Consider the following 19,269-nt stretch of genomic DNA (forward strand, 5'->3'; position numbering starts at 1 on the left):
TCCGGACGCGCAGGCTCAGCGGTCATGGCTCACGGGCCCAGCCGCCCCGCGGCATGTTGTATCTTCCCGGACCGGGGCACGAACCCGTGTCCCCTGCATCGGCAGGCGGACTCTCAACCACCGCGCCACCAGGGAAACCCTACTTTAGTTTTAAGTGCGGGCACGTGACCGCGCTGGGGCGCTGAGTAACGGCCGCCGGAGGAGGAGGCCGAAGTCCGGGGGGCTGCAGTGGGCTGGGGGGGTGGCTGCGGGGGCCGTGGCGGCCGCGGGGCCGCGGGAGCTGTGCTGTAGAGCTCTCCCTTGGAGCATTGGAGGGCTGACCTGGAGCCAGGAAGGGAGGAGGCTCGGGCAGGGCCAGTGGGGACCGAGAGCAGAGGGCGCGTCCGAGAGCTGTGGAAAGAACTGACAGGACGCGGCGACGGAGGGACTGTGGGACCAAAGGGTCACCTAACACATCCGTGTTGAGCACCCAGTACGTGCTCGGCCCTGTCAGGCTCTGCCCTGGCGGACCTTACATTCCAACTGGAGGCGGTAAACAAGGTAAGTAAAGCAGACGGCGTGCTAAGGAGAAAAACGAGGCAGGGCAGTGAGTGGCCCGTGTAGGAGGAGGGGTGCAGCTTCTTCTGTCACGGGGACTATACTGTAAATGATAAAATGATGCGAATGTAAGTTCAGGGCGTTTGATAATTATGAAATTAAATAATCATGAGTCAAAAGTATTTAATTTAAACTAATTACCACATTCAGTTCATTCTGGTGGGTTTTGAATTCTGATAAGCTAAGCTCACGGCTAATAATGAGATTAGAATTAATGCCATGGTAAGTATAGTTTGGGGATTATTTGTTTGAGATGCTCAGGGCAGGGGTAGGAGGAGGGCAATTTCTAGGTCATATAGTAGAAATGCAACAGCTACTAGAAACTTTATAGAGAAGGAGAGGCATGCTGACCCAATGGGTTCAAATTCACCTTTGTGTGGGCTTGATTTTTCTGTATAAATATTTAGTCATGGCAGTCAGGATACATAAATAAACATACTAAATAAATACAAATAAGGATGTTGATAATATGTTAGGAAACAATGTCAATATGAGATTTCTTTTTTCTTGGGTTATACCAAAACTCATAGATTGAAAGTCACTTGTACTGTTTACTACTAAAGAATATGACCCTCATCAATAGACAGAGACAGACCATGTGTACGGCCTGCTGATCGTTCCAGGAACGAAGGAAGCTGACATATACTGTCATCAGACTAAACGTTTGAGCTCGGACGGGCAGGGCACTCTCTCCAGCCACCCCGGAGGAGAATGGACTCTGACCCAAGGGCTGCCGGTGAGGATGGACAGCTGAGGCTGGGGGTCCCCTGAACAGCCCCTCCCCACCAGGAGCCCTCAAACATAGCCATTAAGAGGGGAAGTTGTCAGTTCAACTCACCTTCTCCCAGGGCAGCTCTGACAAAGCCACTTCCACAGTTCTAAGTGCCATGGCTGCCACCACTCCTGCATCCACATTCTTCTTCTGGATCCTATAATACCTTGCATCCCTAATACTCAAGCTAGGAGCCCTTGGACCCTCCAAGGTGACTGTGCACTTCCCTGTTCTGGGACCTAACCACCTGAAGGTTTCATCCTCAGAGTCCGACCTTTTGTTCAAGGGTGGGGGACACCTCCTCCACTGTAACTGCTGAGTGCTTACACCACGCTCCTTCAGAAGCGAACAGGAAGGGTTCTAATGCCCATCCAGAGTCAGCAAGAGATGCTGCCTGCTACCAGTTCATCACTCTGCACAGCCAGACAGCTCCGACACGGTCATCTCTTCACCGATTACCCCAGAGTCACTCTTGCCCTCTGCCAAGCTGCCTGCGGCTTTGGAGAAGCTGGGGAGAGCCTTGTTTACTGAAGGGGCACCTGCAGCTTTCCACAGGGTAGGGCAGCCCTTTGCCATCACCTCTGAGACTCAGAGCACAGGGAGTGACTGCAGCTACTGGGGTGCCTGTTTATTCTTTGGTCTGTGAATTATAGGCGTCTACCGTACTGGGGTTCCTGTGTCGGTAGAAGGGGCCCGGTTCAGCCCTTTCCCGAATGGTCCTCTGCTCCTCCATTCCTGTGGAACCGTAGCTGATCAGAGTCTCTTTTGAGGCTGTGGTGATGACAATCTGGGGGATGGCAAATTTCTTCTCTTCTGAATTTACATCAGGTTTCTCTAGAAGGAAGGAAACATCCGGGTATTTCATAAGTCTGTGGAAAAACTCTTCTGTAAAACAGACAATGTCTGTGTTAGGGCCAGAGCAAAGGAATTAGGTTCGTGGCTCAGGAAAAGAAATGGGTGAGGTTGAAAGCAGTCAAAACCGTAAGTGGACATGCCAAAGCTTACACCAACCGGCAACGCAGCCACGCAGTGGTGACCCTGGAGGCCTCCTTCCAGGAGGGGAACGGACAGACACCCGCACCGTCCCCGTGGAAAGCCTGAGCTGCCGGGCAGCCGGGGTGACAGACGCAGGAGCGAGACCTGGGAAAGGCAGGGTCTGCCCCAGAGGTGAAGGTTCAGACACACAGTGTGCAAAGGATTCTCTGCACAGAGCTTCATCAGGCAGGGCGCTCTAGAAATGGACGCCACAGCGTTTTCTCAAACTTGTCAGGATTACCAGGAACACACGGGACGTGTGAAACGTTACAAAGTACAAAAGCGGAAGCCCCTTCGCTGCCTCCACCGCCTCACTTCCCGGCCTGCTCCCTCCGTTCAGGCCTGTGTGTCCCCGTGTGCACACACGTGTACTGCACAGACTTAGAACACTGAATACCCCAGGAACTCAGCTATACGGGGGATGAAGAGGTGCCCGTCCTGTGCTAGATGTTGCTCTGAGCCCTAGAATAACAACTGCACGTTTCTGAGATAGGTCCTCTTAAGACCTACGTTTTACAGACGAAGGAACTGAGGCACAGAGGGTTGGTTCAGTCACATGCCCAGGGCTGGTGGGAGAGGGAGACGCCAGGTCCCAGGCGGTCGGGTCCAGAGCCACCTCAACCTTCAGCGCTGCAAGCATGGCTTCAGTCGTTCTAACCCGCTGCCGATGGCCCACGGCCTGCACTGAGCACTGACAGTATCCTTTCTTTTCATTTTTATCATTAAGCCAAATGTGCATTTCATCGTATTTTGGATTTAATTTATTTTTTTAAATTTATTTATTTTATTTTTTGCCGTGTTGGGTCTTTGTTGCTGCACGTGGGCTTTCTCTAGTTGTGGTGAGCAGGGGCTACTCTTCGTTGCGGTGCATGGGCTTCCCATTGCGGTGGCTTCTCTTGTTGCAGAGCACGGGCTCTAGGCGTGCAGGCTTCAGTAGTTGTGGCACAGGGGCTCAGTAGTTGTGGCACGCGGGCTCTAGAACACAGGCTCAGTAGTTGTGGCTCGTGGGCTTAGTTGCTCCGTGGCACGTGGGATCTTCCCGGACCAGGATTTGAACCTGCGTCCCTTGCGTTGGCAGGCGGATTCTTTTTTTTTTTTTTTGGCAGGCGGATTCTTAACCACTGTGCCACCAGGGAAGTCCCTTTTGAATTTAACTTAAATTGAGATCATTTTTTCATGTTGATTTACACAAGCATTTTTATATGTTAAGACTACTTAAAAGGTTATGAATATTTAATTTAAAAATAATACATGTTGGTTAAAGGGGGGAAAGTGATGGGGGGTGGGATGGATCGGGAGACTGGGATTGACATATATACACTAATATGCATAAAATAGATAACTAATAAGAACCTGCTGTATAAAAAAATACAGTTAAAAAAATAATTTAAAAATAAAATAAAAATAATACATGTTGGTTAGAGACTGCACATGGAATGACGCTTCTCCTTGTGGACACTTCAGACGCACACGACATGTGCAGCTGGGATCACGCTGTGCAAGGCTGAGTGTTGCAGTGACCACGCAGTAGGCTGAGCCCCACATCCACACAGGTGCGGCCCCTCCTCCACGGCAGCCTGCAGTTCACTGTCGGGGGCCCATCATGTGCGTAACCAGCTCCCTTTGATGAACATAATTTAGGTTATTTCCAATTTTCTTCTTTGGACAATGCTGCAATGAACATTCCTGCATTTATGTATTTATACACTTGTGGAGGTTTATCTGTCAGGTAAGTTACTAGGAAAATTTTGGCAAATATTGTCAAACTGTTTTCCATAACGATTATATCAATTTTGGGACTTGCCTGGTGGTCCAGTGGCTAAGACTCCACGCTCCCGATGCAGGGGGCCCAGGTTCAATCCCTGGTCAGGGAACTAGATCCCACATGCTGCAACTAAGAGTCCACATGCTGCAACAAAGATCCCATGTGCCTCAACTAAGACCCCGTGCAGGACTTCCCTGGTGGCGCAGTGGTTAAGAATCCGCCTGCCAGTGCAGGGGACACGGGTTCGAGTCCTGGTCTGGGAAGATCCCACATGCCGCGGAGCAACTAAGCCTGGGAGCCACAACTACTGAGCCTGTGCTCTAGAGCTTGTGTGCCGCAACTACTGAGCCCCTGTGCCACAACTACTGAAGCCTGCGTGCAGCAACGAGGACCCAACACAGCGAAAAATAAATAAAATAAATACATTTATTTAAAAAAAGACCTTGTGCAGCCAAAAGATTATATAAATTTATCTTTCCTCTAGGAGGCTATCAGCAGAACTTTCCTCCACACTCTCCTGCTTCTCACTTTTCTAAACCTTTTCCCAGGTTACACTGACAGTGGAAGTGCTGACTCCGCCCCCGCTGGTCACCGGTCACCGCCAGCTTCCCTGAGCTTTGGGCACCCCCGCCATGGGGAGGCTGAGCATCTCATCTCGTTGTCACTCGTTCATGGGCCCGTGGCACGTATCCTCCTGTGAATGCATGTCATTCCGCATTTTCTAGATTGACTGTTTTTTTTTCCTTTGGTGAGCTTTTTTATATTTGGGAAATTCACCCTTAGTGACTTATACTACAAGTAGCTCCTGGCTTTTAGCTTCCTTTGTTGCTTTCTGCAACAGATTCATCCACCTATTCCTTAATGGCTTTTAGAGTTTGTCAGACTGGAAAAGGCATCCCCTGCTCCAAAGTTATAAAAACATTTACTCATTTCCATTTCATACTTTCATAGTTTTACTTTCCATGTTTAACTGTTTGTTTTCTCAGTTGTCGACTGAGTTGCCCCAGCACTCGGGGAACATCCGTCTTTCCCCCATGTCTGCAACATGGCACTTCTCTGGGACCCCATGCAAGCATGCTGTGCTATGTGTTCACCACTGTGAGACACACTTCCATGTCAGAGGACTCAATCCCTCTGCTTTTCCAGATGTTTCCTGCCATTCTTACATTTTTATCCTCTTAGGTGACCTTTGGGATAATTTGGTCTGGCTCCCAAATCGACCTGTGCTCTTTTGTTTGGGGTCATACTGATTTGTTAGAATCAGGGAGAATTAACGACTTTATGTTACTGAGACTTTCTAATCCAAAACAAGACTCCTTTTATCTTCCTCAGAGGTTTAAAGCTTCTTCATTTAGAAACATGAATCTTTGGGGACTTCCCTGGTGGTCCAGTGGTAAAGAATCTGCCTTCTGGGCTTCCCTGGTGGCGGAGTGGTTGGGGGTCTGCCTGCCAGTGCAAGGGACACGGGTTCGATCCCTGGTCCGGGAAGTTCCTACATAACGTGGAGCAACTAAGCCCATGCACCACAACTACTGAGCCTGTGCTCTAGAGCCCGTAAGCCACAACTACTGAGCCTGCGTGCTGCAACTACTGAAGCCCGCACGCCTAGAGCCCGTGCTCCGCAACAAGAGAAGCCACCGCAATGAGAAGCCCGCGCACCGCAATGAAGAGTAGCCCCCTCTCGCTGCAACTAGAGGAAGCCCGCACGCACCAACAAAGACCCGACACAGCCAAATATAAATAAATAAATTTATTGAAAAAAAGAAACATGAATCTTTTGGGACTTCCCTGGTGGTCCAGTGGTAAAGAATCCGCCTTCTGGGCTTCCCTGGTGGCGCAGTGGTTGGGGGTCTGCCTGCCAGTGCAGGGGACACGGGTTCGAGCCCTGGCCGGGGAACTAAGATCCCACATGCCGCGGGGCAACTAAGCCCACGTGCTGCAAACTACAGAGCCCATGCACCCTGGAACCCGTGCACCACAACTAGAGAGAAGCCCACGTGCCGCAACAAAAGAGCCCACATGCCACCGCGAAGATCCCACGTGTCGCAACTAAGACCTGACAGAGTCAAAAATAAAAACAAAAATTAAATAAATAAATAAATATAAAAAGTAAAAATAAAATAAGAAACATGAATCCTTTTAGGGTTCTTAATACACAGGACGTGTACTATTTTTCAATTACTGCCTAATAAGTTACCTCATTTTAGTGGCCAACTTAAAACAGCGCACACATCACCTCGGGCTCCACGTGTCTGGAGTCTAAGCTACAATCCAGCTGTCGGCCCGGCCGCGCCCTCATCTGGACCTGGGGACCTTCCACGGCCACTCAGGTTGTAGGCAGAGTTCCTTTCTTTGTGTGCCAAGGACGAAGCCCCTTTCCTTGCTGGCTGGCGGCTCTCACATCATGGGAGCTGACTTCTTCACAGCCACGTCTCTGACACTTTCACCTTTTTCAAAGGCTTCTCTGATGAGGTCAGGCGTGCTCAGGAGAAGCTCCATTTTGATTAAGTCAAAACCAACGGGTTACTACCCTGATCCCAGGAGCCCAGCCCATTCCTACTCACAGGCTCTGCCCACATGTAAGGGAGAGGCTCCTACAGCCTTGTTCAGAGGGCAGTGATGGGGCTCTGGAATGCTGCCTTCCACGCTACCACACTGCCTTCAGGAAGGAGTCTGACTTCCACCAACAGTGTGTCCAGGCTCTCCGTCTATCATGTGTTATTCTCTGGCCTCTCGTTTTTGTTGCAAATACTTTTTGAGCTTACCATTTGTTTTACATTTGTTTATAGAGGGCTTAGGGAGATGTTTTACATTTTAATGTAGTCAAATCCTTCAACATTGCTCTGTAATATCTTTGCTTTGAGGAATCAGAATAAAATTTACGTCTTATTTTTTGCAGCCACTTTTCTCCAGCAAGGAAATTTTTTTTAGATGACCACACACTGGCATCTGGAAGATGGTTCTAGCCGTTCTTTCCCTCTGCCCTTGAGTCACCTGTATCAGCTGATGGTAAGTCTACCTTTTTAAAAAATTTAAGTATAGTTGATGTACATGTAATCACTTTTTATATCCACTCTTAAACCATCTGGAGTTTATCAGAGCATATAGCAGGAGGTTACAATCCAGCTTACGTTTTCTCTTAAAACGTTACGCCCTTTTTCTAGCACAATTTATTATATAATCCTTCCTTTTCCCACTTACTTTTGGTGCCAGTTGTATTGTACTCTGATTATATATAAACATACATAATGTTCATACACACACACTCTTGTCCATGTTTTCTATTTCATTGACCTGCTATTCTTATATGGGAATCATGTTATTTTAATTATTATAATTTCTGATGTATTTTTATTTATTTATTCATTTTTAAAGAATCATCTTTTTTAAAAAATTTATTTTTGGCTGCATTGGGTCTTCTTTGCTGCACACAGACTTTGTCTAGTTGCAGGGAGTGGGGTCTAGTCTTCGTTGCACTATGTGGGCTTCTCATTGCAGTGGCTTCTCTTGTTGTGGAGCACAGGCTCTAGGAGTGTGGGCTTCAGTAGTTGTGGCACACGGGCTCAGTAGTTGTGGCTCGCAGGCTCAGTAGTTGTGGCTCGCGGGCTCTAGAGTGCAGGCTCAGTAGTTGTGGCTCACGGGTTTAGTTGCTCTGCGGCATGTGGGATCCTCCCAGACCGGGGCTCGAACCCGTGTCCCCGGCATTGGCAGGCGGTTTCTTAACCACGGTGCCACCAGGGATGTCCCTGATGTATTTTAAAACATTTTACTTTAATATTATAAATTCAGAGAAAGTTGCAAAAGTAGTCCAGAGAGATCCCCGTACCTCCGTCCAGAGAGATCCCCGTACCTCCGTCCCTTCTCCCTCACTGGTAGCACCATAAGTAACTGTAGTAGAATAAGGCTCAGTGTGGCACAGTGTGTGTTCTGTGCCATGTGATCACATGTCACCACCACAACGATCCAGACACAGGACTGCTCCAGCATCACAACGATCACGTTCATGCTATACTTTAAAAGTCACACCCCCGGCCCCCGCCATCCCTAACCCCTGGCAGTCCCTAGTCTGTTCTTATCTGTATCATTTTGTCATTTGGAGAATGTTACATGAATAAAATCGTACAGCATGTGACCTTTTGAAATTGGCTTTCTTCAGCATATTTTTTGACAGTTAAAAATGCAGTACTTCGGGCTTCCCTGGTGGCGCAGTGGTTGAGAGTCCACCTGCTGATGCAGGGGACACGGGTTCGTGCCCCGGTCCGGGAAGATCCTACATGCCGCGGAGCGGCTGGGCCCGTGAGCCATGGCCGCTGAGCCTGCGCGTCCGGAGCCTGTGCTCTGCAACGGGAGAGGCCACAACGGTGAGAGGCCCGCGTACCGCAAAAAAAAAAAAATGCAGTACTTCTTCAGAAAGAGAAAAACAAATATCGTATATTAACGCATGTATGTGGAACCTAGAAACATGGTACAGATGAACCGGTTTGCAGGGCAGAAGTTGAGACACAGATGTAGAGAACAAACGTATGGACACCAAGGGGGGAAAGCTGCGGGGGGGTGGGGATGGTGGTGTGCTGAATTGGGCGATTGGGACTGACATGTATACACTGATGTGTATAAAATTGATGACTAATAAGAACCTGCTGTATAAACCACCAAACACACAAACAAACAAGAAATGCAGTACTTCTATCAGATGAGGATACCTCTTAGCATAACCACAACAGCACTGTCACATCTCAGGATATTACCGTCAATTCTTTGTTATCACCTAATACCCAATTGGATTCTCTCCAGAATGACTTAGCCCAGACCCACACACTGCTTTTTGCTCATAGGTCTCCCAAGGCTCCTTCTAACAGTCCTCTCTGCTGTGACTGAAAGTCTGTATCCCCCGAATTCATATGTTGAAGGCCTAGTCCCCAGTGTGCTGGTATTTAGAAGTGGGGCCTTTGGGAATTAATCAGGTTTAGATGAGGCCATGGCCACGTGAGGACACAGCAATCGGGCAGCTGTCTGCGGGCCAGGGAGGGGTTCTCACAGGAGTACAGCCAGACTGAGGGCCTCCCCAGCCTCCAGAACGAGGAGAAACAAAGTCTGTTGTTTAAGCCCCCCAGCCCATGGTATTTGTTTTTTTTTTTTCTTTCTTTTGTTTTTTTTTGCGGTACGCGGGCCTCTCACCGTTGTGGCCTCTCCTGTTGCGGAGCACAGGCTCCAGACATGCAGGCTCAGTGGCCATGGCTCACGGGCCCAGCCGCTCCGTGGCATGTGGGATCTTCCCGGACCGGGGCACGAACCCGTGTCCCCTGCATCGGCAGGCAGACTGTCAACCACTGCGCCACCAGGGAAGCCCAAGACACCACCTTTTTTGCAAGTCATTTATTTGTAGAAAAATCAGAGTTCTTTTTTCAGAAGAACCTGCAGCGTTTTTGGAATTGGCTGACTGCCAGCTTGTGGTGTTCGGTCTGTATAATGTATGTTTGTGGATTCTGTAATGCGAAATTTGAAGCACAGACAGAAGCAGTGGGAATAGTACAATACAACCCATCGCCCAACTGCCGAAGTCCTCATAAACCGCAGGCAAAGCTGACCCCACTCCAGCTCTTACCCTGTGTGCTGGTCACTGCTGCTGAGCAGTGACTCACCCCAGACCTCAGCAGCTTGAAACCACCATTTTCTTACCGTTTTATGGCTCAGGAATTCAGGAAAGGTTCCACTGCACTTATCACCTGTGGTTTCCCAGGGGCTGCAGTCAGATGCTGTCTGAAGGCTCAGCTGGGCTGGACACGTGGATGTCCACTCGCAGGGCTGCTACATGCTGTGCAGTGGCTCGGCTAGGGAGACTCCAAGCCTGGGGCTGGAGTCACGACAAGCTCGTCACAAGCCCGGCACCTGGGCTGGACGGGCTGCGAGATCAGGACCGCGGGCTGCGGCTCCCCTGTGGCCTGCCCAGCAGCCGAGCACTTCCCAGCACGGTGGCTCCCAGCACAGCCAGCGTTCCCGTGAGCCCGGCCAGGCCGCCCAGCCCACAAGTCACTTCCACCACTCCACTGGTTACAAGAGAGTGTCAGGCCTTCAGAGGTTTGGAGATGGGACGTTAGACCCCCAGGTCACACCACAGGACCCGTGGGCTGAGAGGGGCTGTAGCACCTGCAGAGACAGGTGCACCCCTTCCCGTGGCAGCAAATCCCCACCCAGCGCGTCCATTTGCCCTTAAAATACTTCGGGTGCGGCTCTAAGAGACAAGGACTCATGCGTATTCCATGTTTTCCACGGCATAACTCACACTAGACAAAACGCAGGGTCCTTACTGTTCAGCGGGAGAGTTTTCCACAACTGTACGCACCCGTGTCATCACGCAAACGAGATGCAGAACTTTCCTCCACCCCACAAAGCTCCCACGGGCCCTGTTCCAGTCAGCTAGCCTGCCCCGGCCCCAGCCCAGCAATCATTTTCTGATTTCTACCCAACAGTAGTAAAACCTACTTTTTTAATTGTATAACACACAGAATTTTTGACTTGTTGACCTTTCTATTTCTCTGAGGCTTTTATGGTATTAGGATGACTTAAAGAAACGTGACTTCCGAAAGTTGTCACTTTCCCAAATCTAATAGGGGAATTCCTCAGCTTTAAAACCAGAATGTGGAAGAGAAGATGCTCCTGCCCTACTTGAGGTGTTGCTCCTGGCAGACCAGGTCCTGTCCTCACTCCCGACTCCCAGTGCCTCTCTCTGCAAGGCCAGCAAGACCAGCTGCTGGTCTCATCCGACGGCCTTCTCTGAGTTTACTCCACCTCGCTGCAGCACCCAACACTGCCAACTGGTTCTCCTTTCTTAACAGCGTTCTTCAGTGCAATTTAAATACCACAAAATTTACCTGTTGAAAGCATGCAATTAAATGGAATTCAGTAAACTTTCAAAGTTGGGCAACCATTGATTCAGTTTTGAGACTACTTCCATCACCCTCAAAAGGGCCCTTGTGCCCTCTTGTGACCGATCCCTGTGCCCACCCTTAGCCCAGGCTTCCCTCCATATGGATTTGCCTTTGCAGGACTTTTCATATAAATGGAATAGGAATCTATATCTGGCTTCTTTCACTCGCATCATGCTTTCGGGCGTCGTACACAGGGCGGCACATTCCTTGTGACTGCAGTCTCCACTCGCTTTCTTGAAACTCCATCCTCACTCCACCCCCGAAGTGAGAGTATGACACACACTGTTGGTGGAGTTCCCTGCCCACACCTTCCCTTGCTGGCAGAGGTCCAGCCCATCCTGGAGACACCGGGCACACAAGGCTTCTGGGGGAAGATTCTCCTTGCTGACACGAAGCAAGAAGTAACGCCTCTCACAAACTAGACGCAGTCCCACGTGTGTGACACCAAGAGCCGTCCAGCCCTCTGCGGACCGTGGACACAGAGGATGGCAGAGTGTAGACACACAGCTCTTGATGCTGCCACGCCAGCATCAAGAGGTCAGCCCTACCTCTGACCTCTCCTCTGTTTGGGGGGTACCGAGCCCCTCAGCACTAAAGCTGTGTCTGGATGGCTTTTCTGTGACTGACAGCCAAAAGCCTCCCGACAGACTAGTAGCAGTTTTCCAAACGTCCCCCCTAGGACTCTGGCCCTTCCTGCACTCTTCAGCCCTCAAGTAAGGGCTCTTAAGTTGGGATCTGAAGTCCAGGCCTTGCCCCCAAGGCAAGCGCCCTCATCTCAAACGTTTCCTACCCTTGATGACCCCCAGGGGGCTCGATCTGAAGCTGTCTGTGCCCAGCTCCTCTCCCCTGCCAGGCGGGCATCCATCCTGCCCTTCCTTGTCTGACCCACCGGCCATGCGTCCTCACAGTCACCGAAGCCTACGGGCATGGCTCCCTGCTTTGCCCTCACACCCTATCACTCGGCAATTCCCGCTGCCGCAGCCTCACTGGTTCCTACCCAGTTACAGCAATGGGCCTGTGAGAGGCCTCTGTTCTGGAGACACAAACCCCATCGTTCCTCCCTTGGTTTAATTACCTAACAATTCCGTTTCCACGACCCACATGATAAAACTGACGAAAGACTTCACATTCTGCTGCTTCTGTGGCTTCAACCCCGACCCACACCCAAAGGCTGTTACGGTGAGTAACTCTGCCCAGCTGTTTCACCAACATCCTATCCCCTCCGTGATCTCTGTGGCCAGGCAGAGGGCTCCCATGGGACCGTGCTCCGCAGGCGAGGAGCTTCCCAGGCTCTGTCCCAGTCTGTGGAATGCCGAAGGAACGACACTGGGGCCAAAGGCGTCCAGCCCTCGGGAGGACAGCAGGCCTGCTTGGGATCTGCGCACTGCTTAGCCCTCTTGACTGTGTGTTCCGCATCTACCACGTGGGAACTCACCTAAACCTTGACTAAACTTATTACATCTTCCAACTAGAACTCTGATACTAAAGGTCCTAAAACCCCCTCCACCGTTAGGGCACGCCCCCTGCTACTAGCATCCCACCACAGGCTCCTGTGCGCCCCATCCCCAAATGCACCTCAGGTTCTGTACCCTCCTGGGTGTGTCCTACCTTCCACTTCAGATGAAGGCCACTGCCGCTTGGCTGCCCCTTTCTTCTCATGGAAGCTCTCTGCAGGCTTGGTGTCTAGAGGCTTCTCAGACTCTTGTGAAGGCCTGTCCACCGGCCTTTCCGTAGCCTCTGGGATTGAACAGGTGCGCCCCGACTTTGGCTCCTCACCTGAAATATATGGGTAATTAATTAGACCTATATTTTACTGAGTCTAGGGCAAAGGATTCCATCCTTCTTCAGTTGCCTGCTTTGGTCCGGAATGAAATAAGATAGCGTGAAAGACTTGGGTCAGTCCATTTCCCTACACGTGGATATTCCCCGGATGAAAAGGTCCCCGAGGCAAGTTCATCAGAGAGGACCCGGCGCAGGAGGATTTGTGGGGGCGGGGCCGCGCCGGGGAGACTGCGGGGCGGCGGCCCTTTACCTTTCCGGAGTTTGTGTTTGCTTTTGGAAAGTCCCATAGGTGACTGCCCCGCGACGCAGGCGCGGACCCTGCACCTCAGTGGGAGCCCAGCCCACTGACTCACGAAAGGCCCGGCCGCCGCCTCCCTGGCCCGCGCGGTCGCCACGGCAACGCCACCGCCCGCGATACCAACCCGTCCTCTCGCGAGAGCTCCCGGCCGCCGGAAGCAGCGGCGACCCGGCAGTACCTGCTCTCCAGCCCGCCAGCCCGCGCCGGTCGGTTCGGTTGACGCCGCCGGGAGATCCAGTCCGTCCGTCTCTGCCAGGGCTGCCGCTGCCGGACCGGCCATGGACGGTGAGAGGCCGCCGCCCTCCGGGGCCGCGCAGGGCGGGGCCGCCTCTCCCGTGGGCGGGGCTCAGGCGGGTGCCCCTGGCCTCGATCCCGGACCCTGGGCCCCGATCCCCGGTACCGGATCCCGGGGCCTCCACCCGGGACCCCGATCCCCGACACCATACCCCGGGACCCAGGACCCCGACCTCGACCCCGGGGCCTCGACCCAGGACTCCAATCCCCTTCCCTGATCACCGACCCCCCTCCCCGGCCCTCCTCAGCTACCGTCTGCCCCTGCCCCACCTGCCCCTGCGGTACTGGTGAGGGACATCGGCCTTTGGGGGCCTTGGGATGCCGGGTCAGAGGGCACCCGAAAAGGAGACAGTTGCACCACTGCCCCCAGAACACCGCTAAGAGAAATAAGAAGAGCTCTGGCAGAAAGCCCTCACTATGTACAGGAACAACAGCTCTTGAGATAGGAACCGTATGCGCCCATTCTGCAGATGGGAAAACAGGTTGAGGAGTCCGTGCAGGCACAGGCCCCAGGAGGCCTGGTCCTCCACTGCCTGCAGCACCCCCTCAGGGCCCTCTGCCCTGCTCTCCTCCAGAACAGGAAGCATCAGTGATAAAATGAAGATACCGACATTTGCCAGGATATTTAAGTGCTAGTGTGGTAGAAAGGCTGTGCAATGTTATTGTCATGAAGGAAATCCTATGCAGATTGCCTCAGAGAGAAGATGAACAGCTATACCCCCACCCCACGCGCGCGCGCACGTTGGGTTTTGCCTCACAGTTCACTCGGCTTCGGCTCTCCAGGGAATTCTGTTTTGCCCGTATCCCTTTTCTCTGGGGTTAGGTTTTGCCCTTCAGAGTCTGTCCTTCCCACTCAAGTCTGGGCCACACCCAGCCCAGCCTTGCTTTCCCGGCAGTGAGCACACTGCCTGCCACCTGTTTCTCCAGAGATGCAGACAGCTCTGGCCTTGACTAGGGCCCGCAGTGACAGGTGAGAGCTGCACGGAGCTCCACTGGGCTCGCAGCTGGGAGCCTTCACATACCTTTGTGGTCCTGAATTCTGGTTGCAGGACTTCGTTTCTTCATTCCGGGCTAGTGTGGTACACCCTTTCAGAAATCATTCTCCCAATTTAGGAATGGGATATACACTGAGATAGTTTTAAGATGAAGCAGAATCTACCGAGCTCTTGAGTTTGGGCAAGTGAGCAGCAAGTTCAGAGACCGAGGGACTTAGCCAGTAACACACACAGGTCTCCAGTTCCTCATTGAGGGTAGGGGGGCACCTGAGCCTGATTCGATGGCTCAGAAATGGCAGCTCCCATGGAGAGCGGTCTCTGTGGGCCAGCTCTTTTATGGCGTAAGAGTCATCGCCCTGCTGTTTTTATCCGTAAAGAATAGACTCTCAAGTACTAAACCTCATTAAATTGGGGAGGACTCCCAAGGGTCCTTTGTAAAGCTGCACTGATTACAGACCATCTCGAGTTTTCACCATGGGCCACACGCTGCACCCATGACATTCCCCCGCACGCTAACCCTTAAGGTCAGCTGGTCAGCTGGTGTTTTCCTGAATTGGAGAGTCAGGGAGGCTAAGGAGGGGCAGAGCTTGTGTGAGTAGGCCTCCCTGAAGGTCCCAGTTCTGTTCCAGCTCTTCACGTCCAGGAGGGTCGTAGTGCCCCCACCAGCTGGTTAGGAGCGTTGCTTCTCACATTTCTTAAAATCCTCAAACCATCTCCTCTCTTTGCAGATACCCTGTTCCAGCTGAAGGTATGTACTGAGTGGCCCTTCACCCCATCCCGGCCTGCTGGTTGTCAGTGGGGACAGATGGTGTGAGTCACACTCAGGATCGTGCTCAGCCAGACTGATGACCGAGGGGTCAGGGAGGTGGTGTGCTAGCTTGTCTTGGGCTGAGCGGAAGCAGATCATTTGGCCTCATTCATGAGCGCGCGCGTGTGTCTGCAGCACCTGACTCTCTGTCAAAGAGGGAGGGGTTTACGGTGGCAGCATCTGTGTGACGCTGGCCAAGGCCTGTGGGCAGTTTCTCAGTGTGCCCCCAGCTGCTGACCCGTGGAACAGGGAGCCGGTGCGCCGTGCTTCAGGCTGGTGGAAGGAGGGGCTGAGGCCGCTGGGAGCTGGGCTGTGTAGAGGGGGCACAAGCGCACGGACGGGCACCGACGTCCTAGTGGGCAGCGGATTGTCCAGCAGAGGCAGCAGTCGTGAGGGATCAGTGATGTCCACCCTCGGAACGAACTTACAGCCCAGGAGGGCGGGGAGCAGAATGGGGGGTAGGCCGGGTGGTGACCCGGCCTCCTGTCCGTCAGTTCACTGCAAAGCAGCTGGAGAAGCTGGCCAAGAAGGCGGAGAAGGACTCCAAGGCGGAGCAGGCCAAGGTGAAGAAGGTGAGTGCAGGCGCTGCCGCCGGGCCTTTCCTCCTGTGGGTCCTGTGCTCCTTGGGCCTGGGCAGAGGCCGAACCCCTCTGTGGGGCGGGGCAGGGCTGGAGGCTCCTGGGGTTGCTGTGCTCTCCGTGGGGGGGCTTTCTTACAGCTGGTTAGCGGCTAGAGTAGCTCCTGGGGTGCTGGGTTTGGATGACTCCTCAGCCAGACTGAGGCTCCCAGGGCAGAAGGAGAATGCAGCTGACATCCCAGTCTGAAGCCACGTCACCGCTATAGTCGTGATCCTTTGGAATCAGCATCGCCTGCGCCGGCTTTTCAAGCTCTGCTGCTTCCAGGCGGAGCTATGTCATGTGAGGGCAGCTGAGTGTGTCGGTGGGAGTGGAGAGGCCTGGAAAGGTGGCCGTGTTTTCCTGAGCCCAGCTCTCTTGTCTGACTTTCTCTGAGGGCTGGTTGGGGGCCCTGCCCCTGGACATCCTCACTCCTGAGACACTTCTGATGAGAAACCCTGCGGAGAGGCTGAGAAGGGGCCGCCCCACAGCAGCAGACGGCACCCCAGGACTGGCCGGGGCCGGGCCCCAGCTGGCATCTCCCCCTGCATTTCAGGCCCTTCAGCAGAAGAATGTGGAGTGTGCGCGGGTGTACGCCGAGAACGCCATTCGCAAGAAGAACGAAGGTGTGAACTGGCTCCGCATGGCATCCCGCGTGGATGCCGTGGCCTCCAAGGTGCAGACGGCCGTGACCATGAAGGGGGTGAGTGCTAGGCCGGGCGCCACGTGCCCGGGGCCGGCTCCTGCTGGCAGAGTCGAGGGGGTGGCCTGGCGCAAGCGGTCAGGCCGGCATTCCCTCCCTACGGTAAGGGCGGTGCTAGAGCGGAAGACGCACCCTGAAGGCTCTCTCCAGTGTCCGTCCTTCCATTGACGGCGCCATCTGGGGACGTGCCATGCCGGGGGCGGGGGTGCGGGGGCCTTGAGGCCCTGCCTGCCTCCTCACTCCCGCCTCTGCCAGGTGACCAAGAACATGGCGCAGGTGACCAAAGCCCTGGACCGGGCCCTCAGCACCATGGACCTGCAGAAGGTCTCTGCGGTGATGGACAGATTTGAGCAGCAGGTGCAGAACCTGGACGTGCACACGTCGGTACGTCGGCCCAGGGCCCGGGTGTGCGGGTGACGGCCAGGCGTGTGGCCCCTTCCCCTCCCGGGAACCTGGCTCCTCGTGGGGAGTCCAGACCGGCCTGCAGAGGTCCAGCAGGGGAGAGGGGGGCCTGGGGCCGGGGATGGGTGCCCGTGCAGGCAGCTGTGCCCCAGGACCGGCACGCCAGAGGGAGTGCGCTGGAGAGAGCGCCACAAGGGGGCTGGCGGGGGGAGGGAGCCACAGGAAGCCCTGACCGCCCGGCACACGACCCCCAGGTGATGGAGGACTCCATGAGCTCGGCCACCACGCTGACCACACCACAGGAGCAGGTGGACAGCCTCATCATGCAAATCGCCGAGGAAAATGGCCTAGAGGTCCTGGACCAGCTCAGCCAGCTGCCCGAGGGCGCCTCTGCCGTGGGCGAGAGCTCCGTGCGCAGCCAGGAGGACCAGCTGTCTCGGAGGTGGGCCAGGGGCACCTGTGCTGGGCGGGCAGCGTGCTGGGCGGGAGCTTGGGAGGGACGCAGAAACCCCGGCCTCGGTGCCTGCAGGCCCAGGAGCTGCTCAGTCCCCGCCCCTCGTTCAGACCCTGCTCACCGTCTATAGCTCCCCCTAGAAGGCGGGGGACAGGACTACGCCGGCCTGGAAAAGGGCCTGGGAAAGCCGGCGTGGAACCATTGCCGGGCCTCAGGGAATCCTGTTGTCGTTTGCAGGTTGGCCGCCCTGAGGAATTAGCGGAGCCCAGCGGCAGCACGCTCCATCCCGGCCTCATAGGGGAAGGGCTGGGAAGCCCGCCTCTGCCCCCTCCCCACTGCTCTCCCCCTCTCACCTGCCAGGCCTGGGACTCTGCCTCTTCTCTGAGCACGGGTGTGGGTCTGTGTCCGGCTGGGCGAGTTTGCACAAACTTCTGACTTCTGTGGGTAATTTCTGTGACTCCGGGCCACCAGCTGGGCGATCTGCAGGCTCCCCCCCCCCGTCCACCACCACTGAGAAACCCCCAGGGACTGGCTGGTGGCTGCCACGTCGATATGGGGGCTTTCAGACTCCATGTGATGGCAGATGCACTGGGAGTGGTCAGCCAGTGGGGGTCAGGGCTGCAGGCTGTTGCTAGGGACCCCTGGAGGCCCCCCCACTCCATTTAGAACCTGGTCCTGCCAGCTGCATGGGCCCCGCTCGGGCTCCCCAGTGTAAGGCGCCTAGCTCCCAGTCCAGCGGGCCCCCGGGGGTCTGCATCCTCTCTCCCCTGCGCCTCTGGAGGGCTCGGGCCCTGCGGGGTCTCCTCTAGGAAGCCAGAGTCTACGCTGAGGCCCCTCCCAGCCAAGGAGCAGGCGCCTCCCCCTTCTGGGTGGGATGCTTTGCTCCTGTCACTATAAATGATGGGGTGCCTCCCCCATCTGGCTCTCGCTGCCTTGTGGGCTCACGCTGTTGACCTTGAAGCTGGAGTGGCTGATGGGACAGCCGCCCTCAGTGGGGCAGCAGTGGCAGTGCTTCTGACGCCGTGCTGGGCTGGCCTGAGAGGAGCTTCAGACAGGCTGCACTTTTCTGTTTTCTCCAGTGACTGAAGTTTACTTCGTTTTCCTGAAGTTTCCAGGGATTTTTTTTTTTTTTTTTTTTTTCTGCCAAAAAGAAGGAGCAAGTAGATCGGGAGCATTTGGTATGAACCCCTCCCTAGCGTCAGCTGGAGAGCACTGCTTGTCGGTGCTGACCAGAGGCCTCTGGCTGGCCGTCTGTCCTCACAGCACTGGCTCTCATGGACAGAAATGTGGGAGAACTTTCCCTGGCTCTCTGCGTTTGATTCTTCCTGGACTTGGAGCCCTTGGGTGCTCTGTACAGTAAGTTGTGCTGTGGGCTGCCTGGGGCTCTGGACTGTGGTGTGAGGCCGGAGAGAATGGGGTTCAAGAGCCACCTGGTTTCTCTTCTGTGATGCCGACCTCGCCTTACTCCCTGGCCATCATCCCTTGGGGCTCCCACGTGCCGGGGGTTCAGAGAAGGTCCCCAGGGGGTGCAGAGCTCCACGGAGACGCCTGCTGGGGGCAGAGGCCACACTGCATCAAAGGGCAGCAGGCGAAGTTTGCCTTTTCCTGAAATGCTGTTGTGAATAAAGAGGTTGATGCCTGAGAACTGTCTCCATCTTTGCTTTAGTGGCCTGGGGTGGGGTGGGGGCCTTAAGGGGCCGGTCGGCTTGCGATCCAGCCCGCCAGTAGGAGGCTGACGGGTTCCTGAAGGAGGGCAGGTGGGGTGCTGTGAGGAGTGGGATTCCCAGGCCCTGCTCGGTGAGGCCGAATCAGATCCACAGT

General features: G+C 54.3%; 2 protein-coding genes across 4 annotated transcripts; one reads left to right on the forward strand and one right to left on the reverse strand.

The window, feature by feature from the left end:
• Window positions 1-315: 315 nt before the first annotated feature.
• Window positions 316-13,458, reverse strand: SPATA33 (spermatogenesis associated 33). The gene is made up of 3 exons (XM_029204746.1): window positions 13,131-13,458; window positions 12,707-12,874; window positions 316-2,203 (listed from the first exon to the last, which is right to left on the reverse strand). Exons 1-3 carry the CDS (start codon window positions 13,456-13,458, stop codon window positions 1,998-2,000), a joined length of 702 nt encoding a protein of 233 aa, XP_029060579.1. The 3' UTR covers window positions 316-1,997.
• Window positions 13,235-17,938, forward strand: CHMP1A (charged multivesicular body protein 1A). 3 transcript variants are annotated; one of them, XM_029204038.1, is made up of 7 exons: window positions 13,235-13,463; window positions 15,196-15,215; window positions 15,770-15,847; window positions 16,446-16,592; window positions 16,848-16,976; window positions 17,249-17,436; window positions 17,686-17,938. In XM_029204038.1, the coding sequence occupies exons 1-7, from the start codon at window positions 13,457-13,459 to the stop codon at window positions 17,705-17,707; spliced, it is 591 nt and encodes a 196-aa protein (XP_029059871.1). In that variant the 5' UTR covers window positions 13,235-13,456; the 3' UTR covers window positions 17,708-17,938. The 3 variants fall into 3 exon arrangements, with proteins under 3 accessions (XP_029059871.1, XP_029059865.1, XP_029059857.1); XM_029204032.1 differs by having other exon boundaries at window positions 13,373-13,463; window positions 15,770-16,592; XM_029204024.1 differs by lacking the exon at window positions 13,235-13,463 and having other exon boundaries at window positions 13,490-16,592.
• Window positions 17,939-19,269: the final 1,331 nt, after the last annotated feature.

This window comes from Monodon monoceros, unplaced genomic scaffold, assembly GCF_005190385.1.
Source record: "Monodon monoceros isolate NGI ecotype Baffin Bay Population unplaced genomic scaffold, NGI_Narwhal_1 Super_Scaffold_10, whole genome shotgun sequence".
NCBI lineage: Eukaryota > Metazoa > Chordata > Mammalia > Artiodactyla > Monodontidae > Monodon > Monodon monoceros.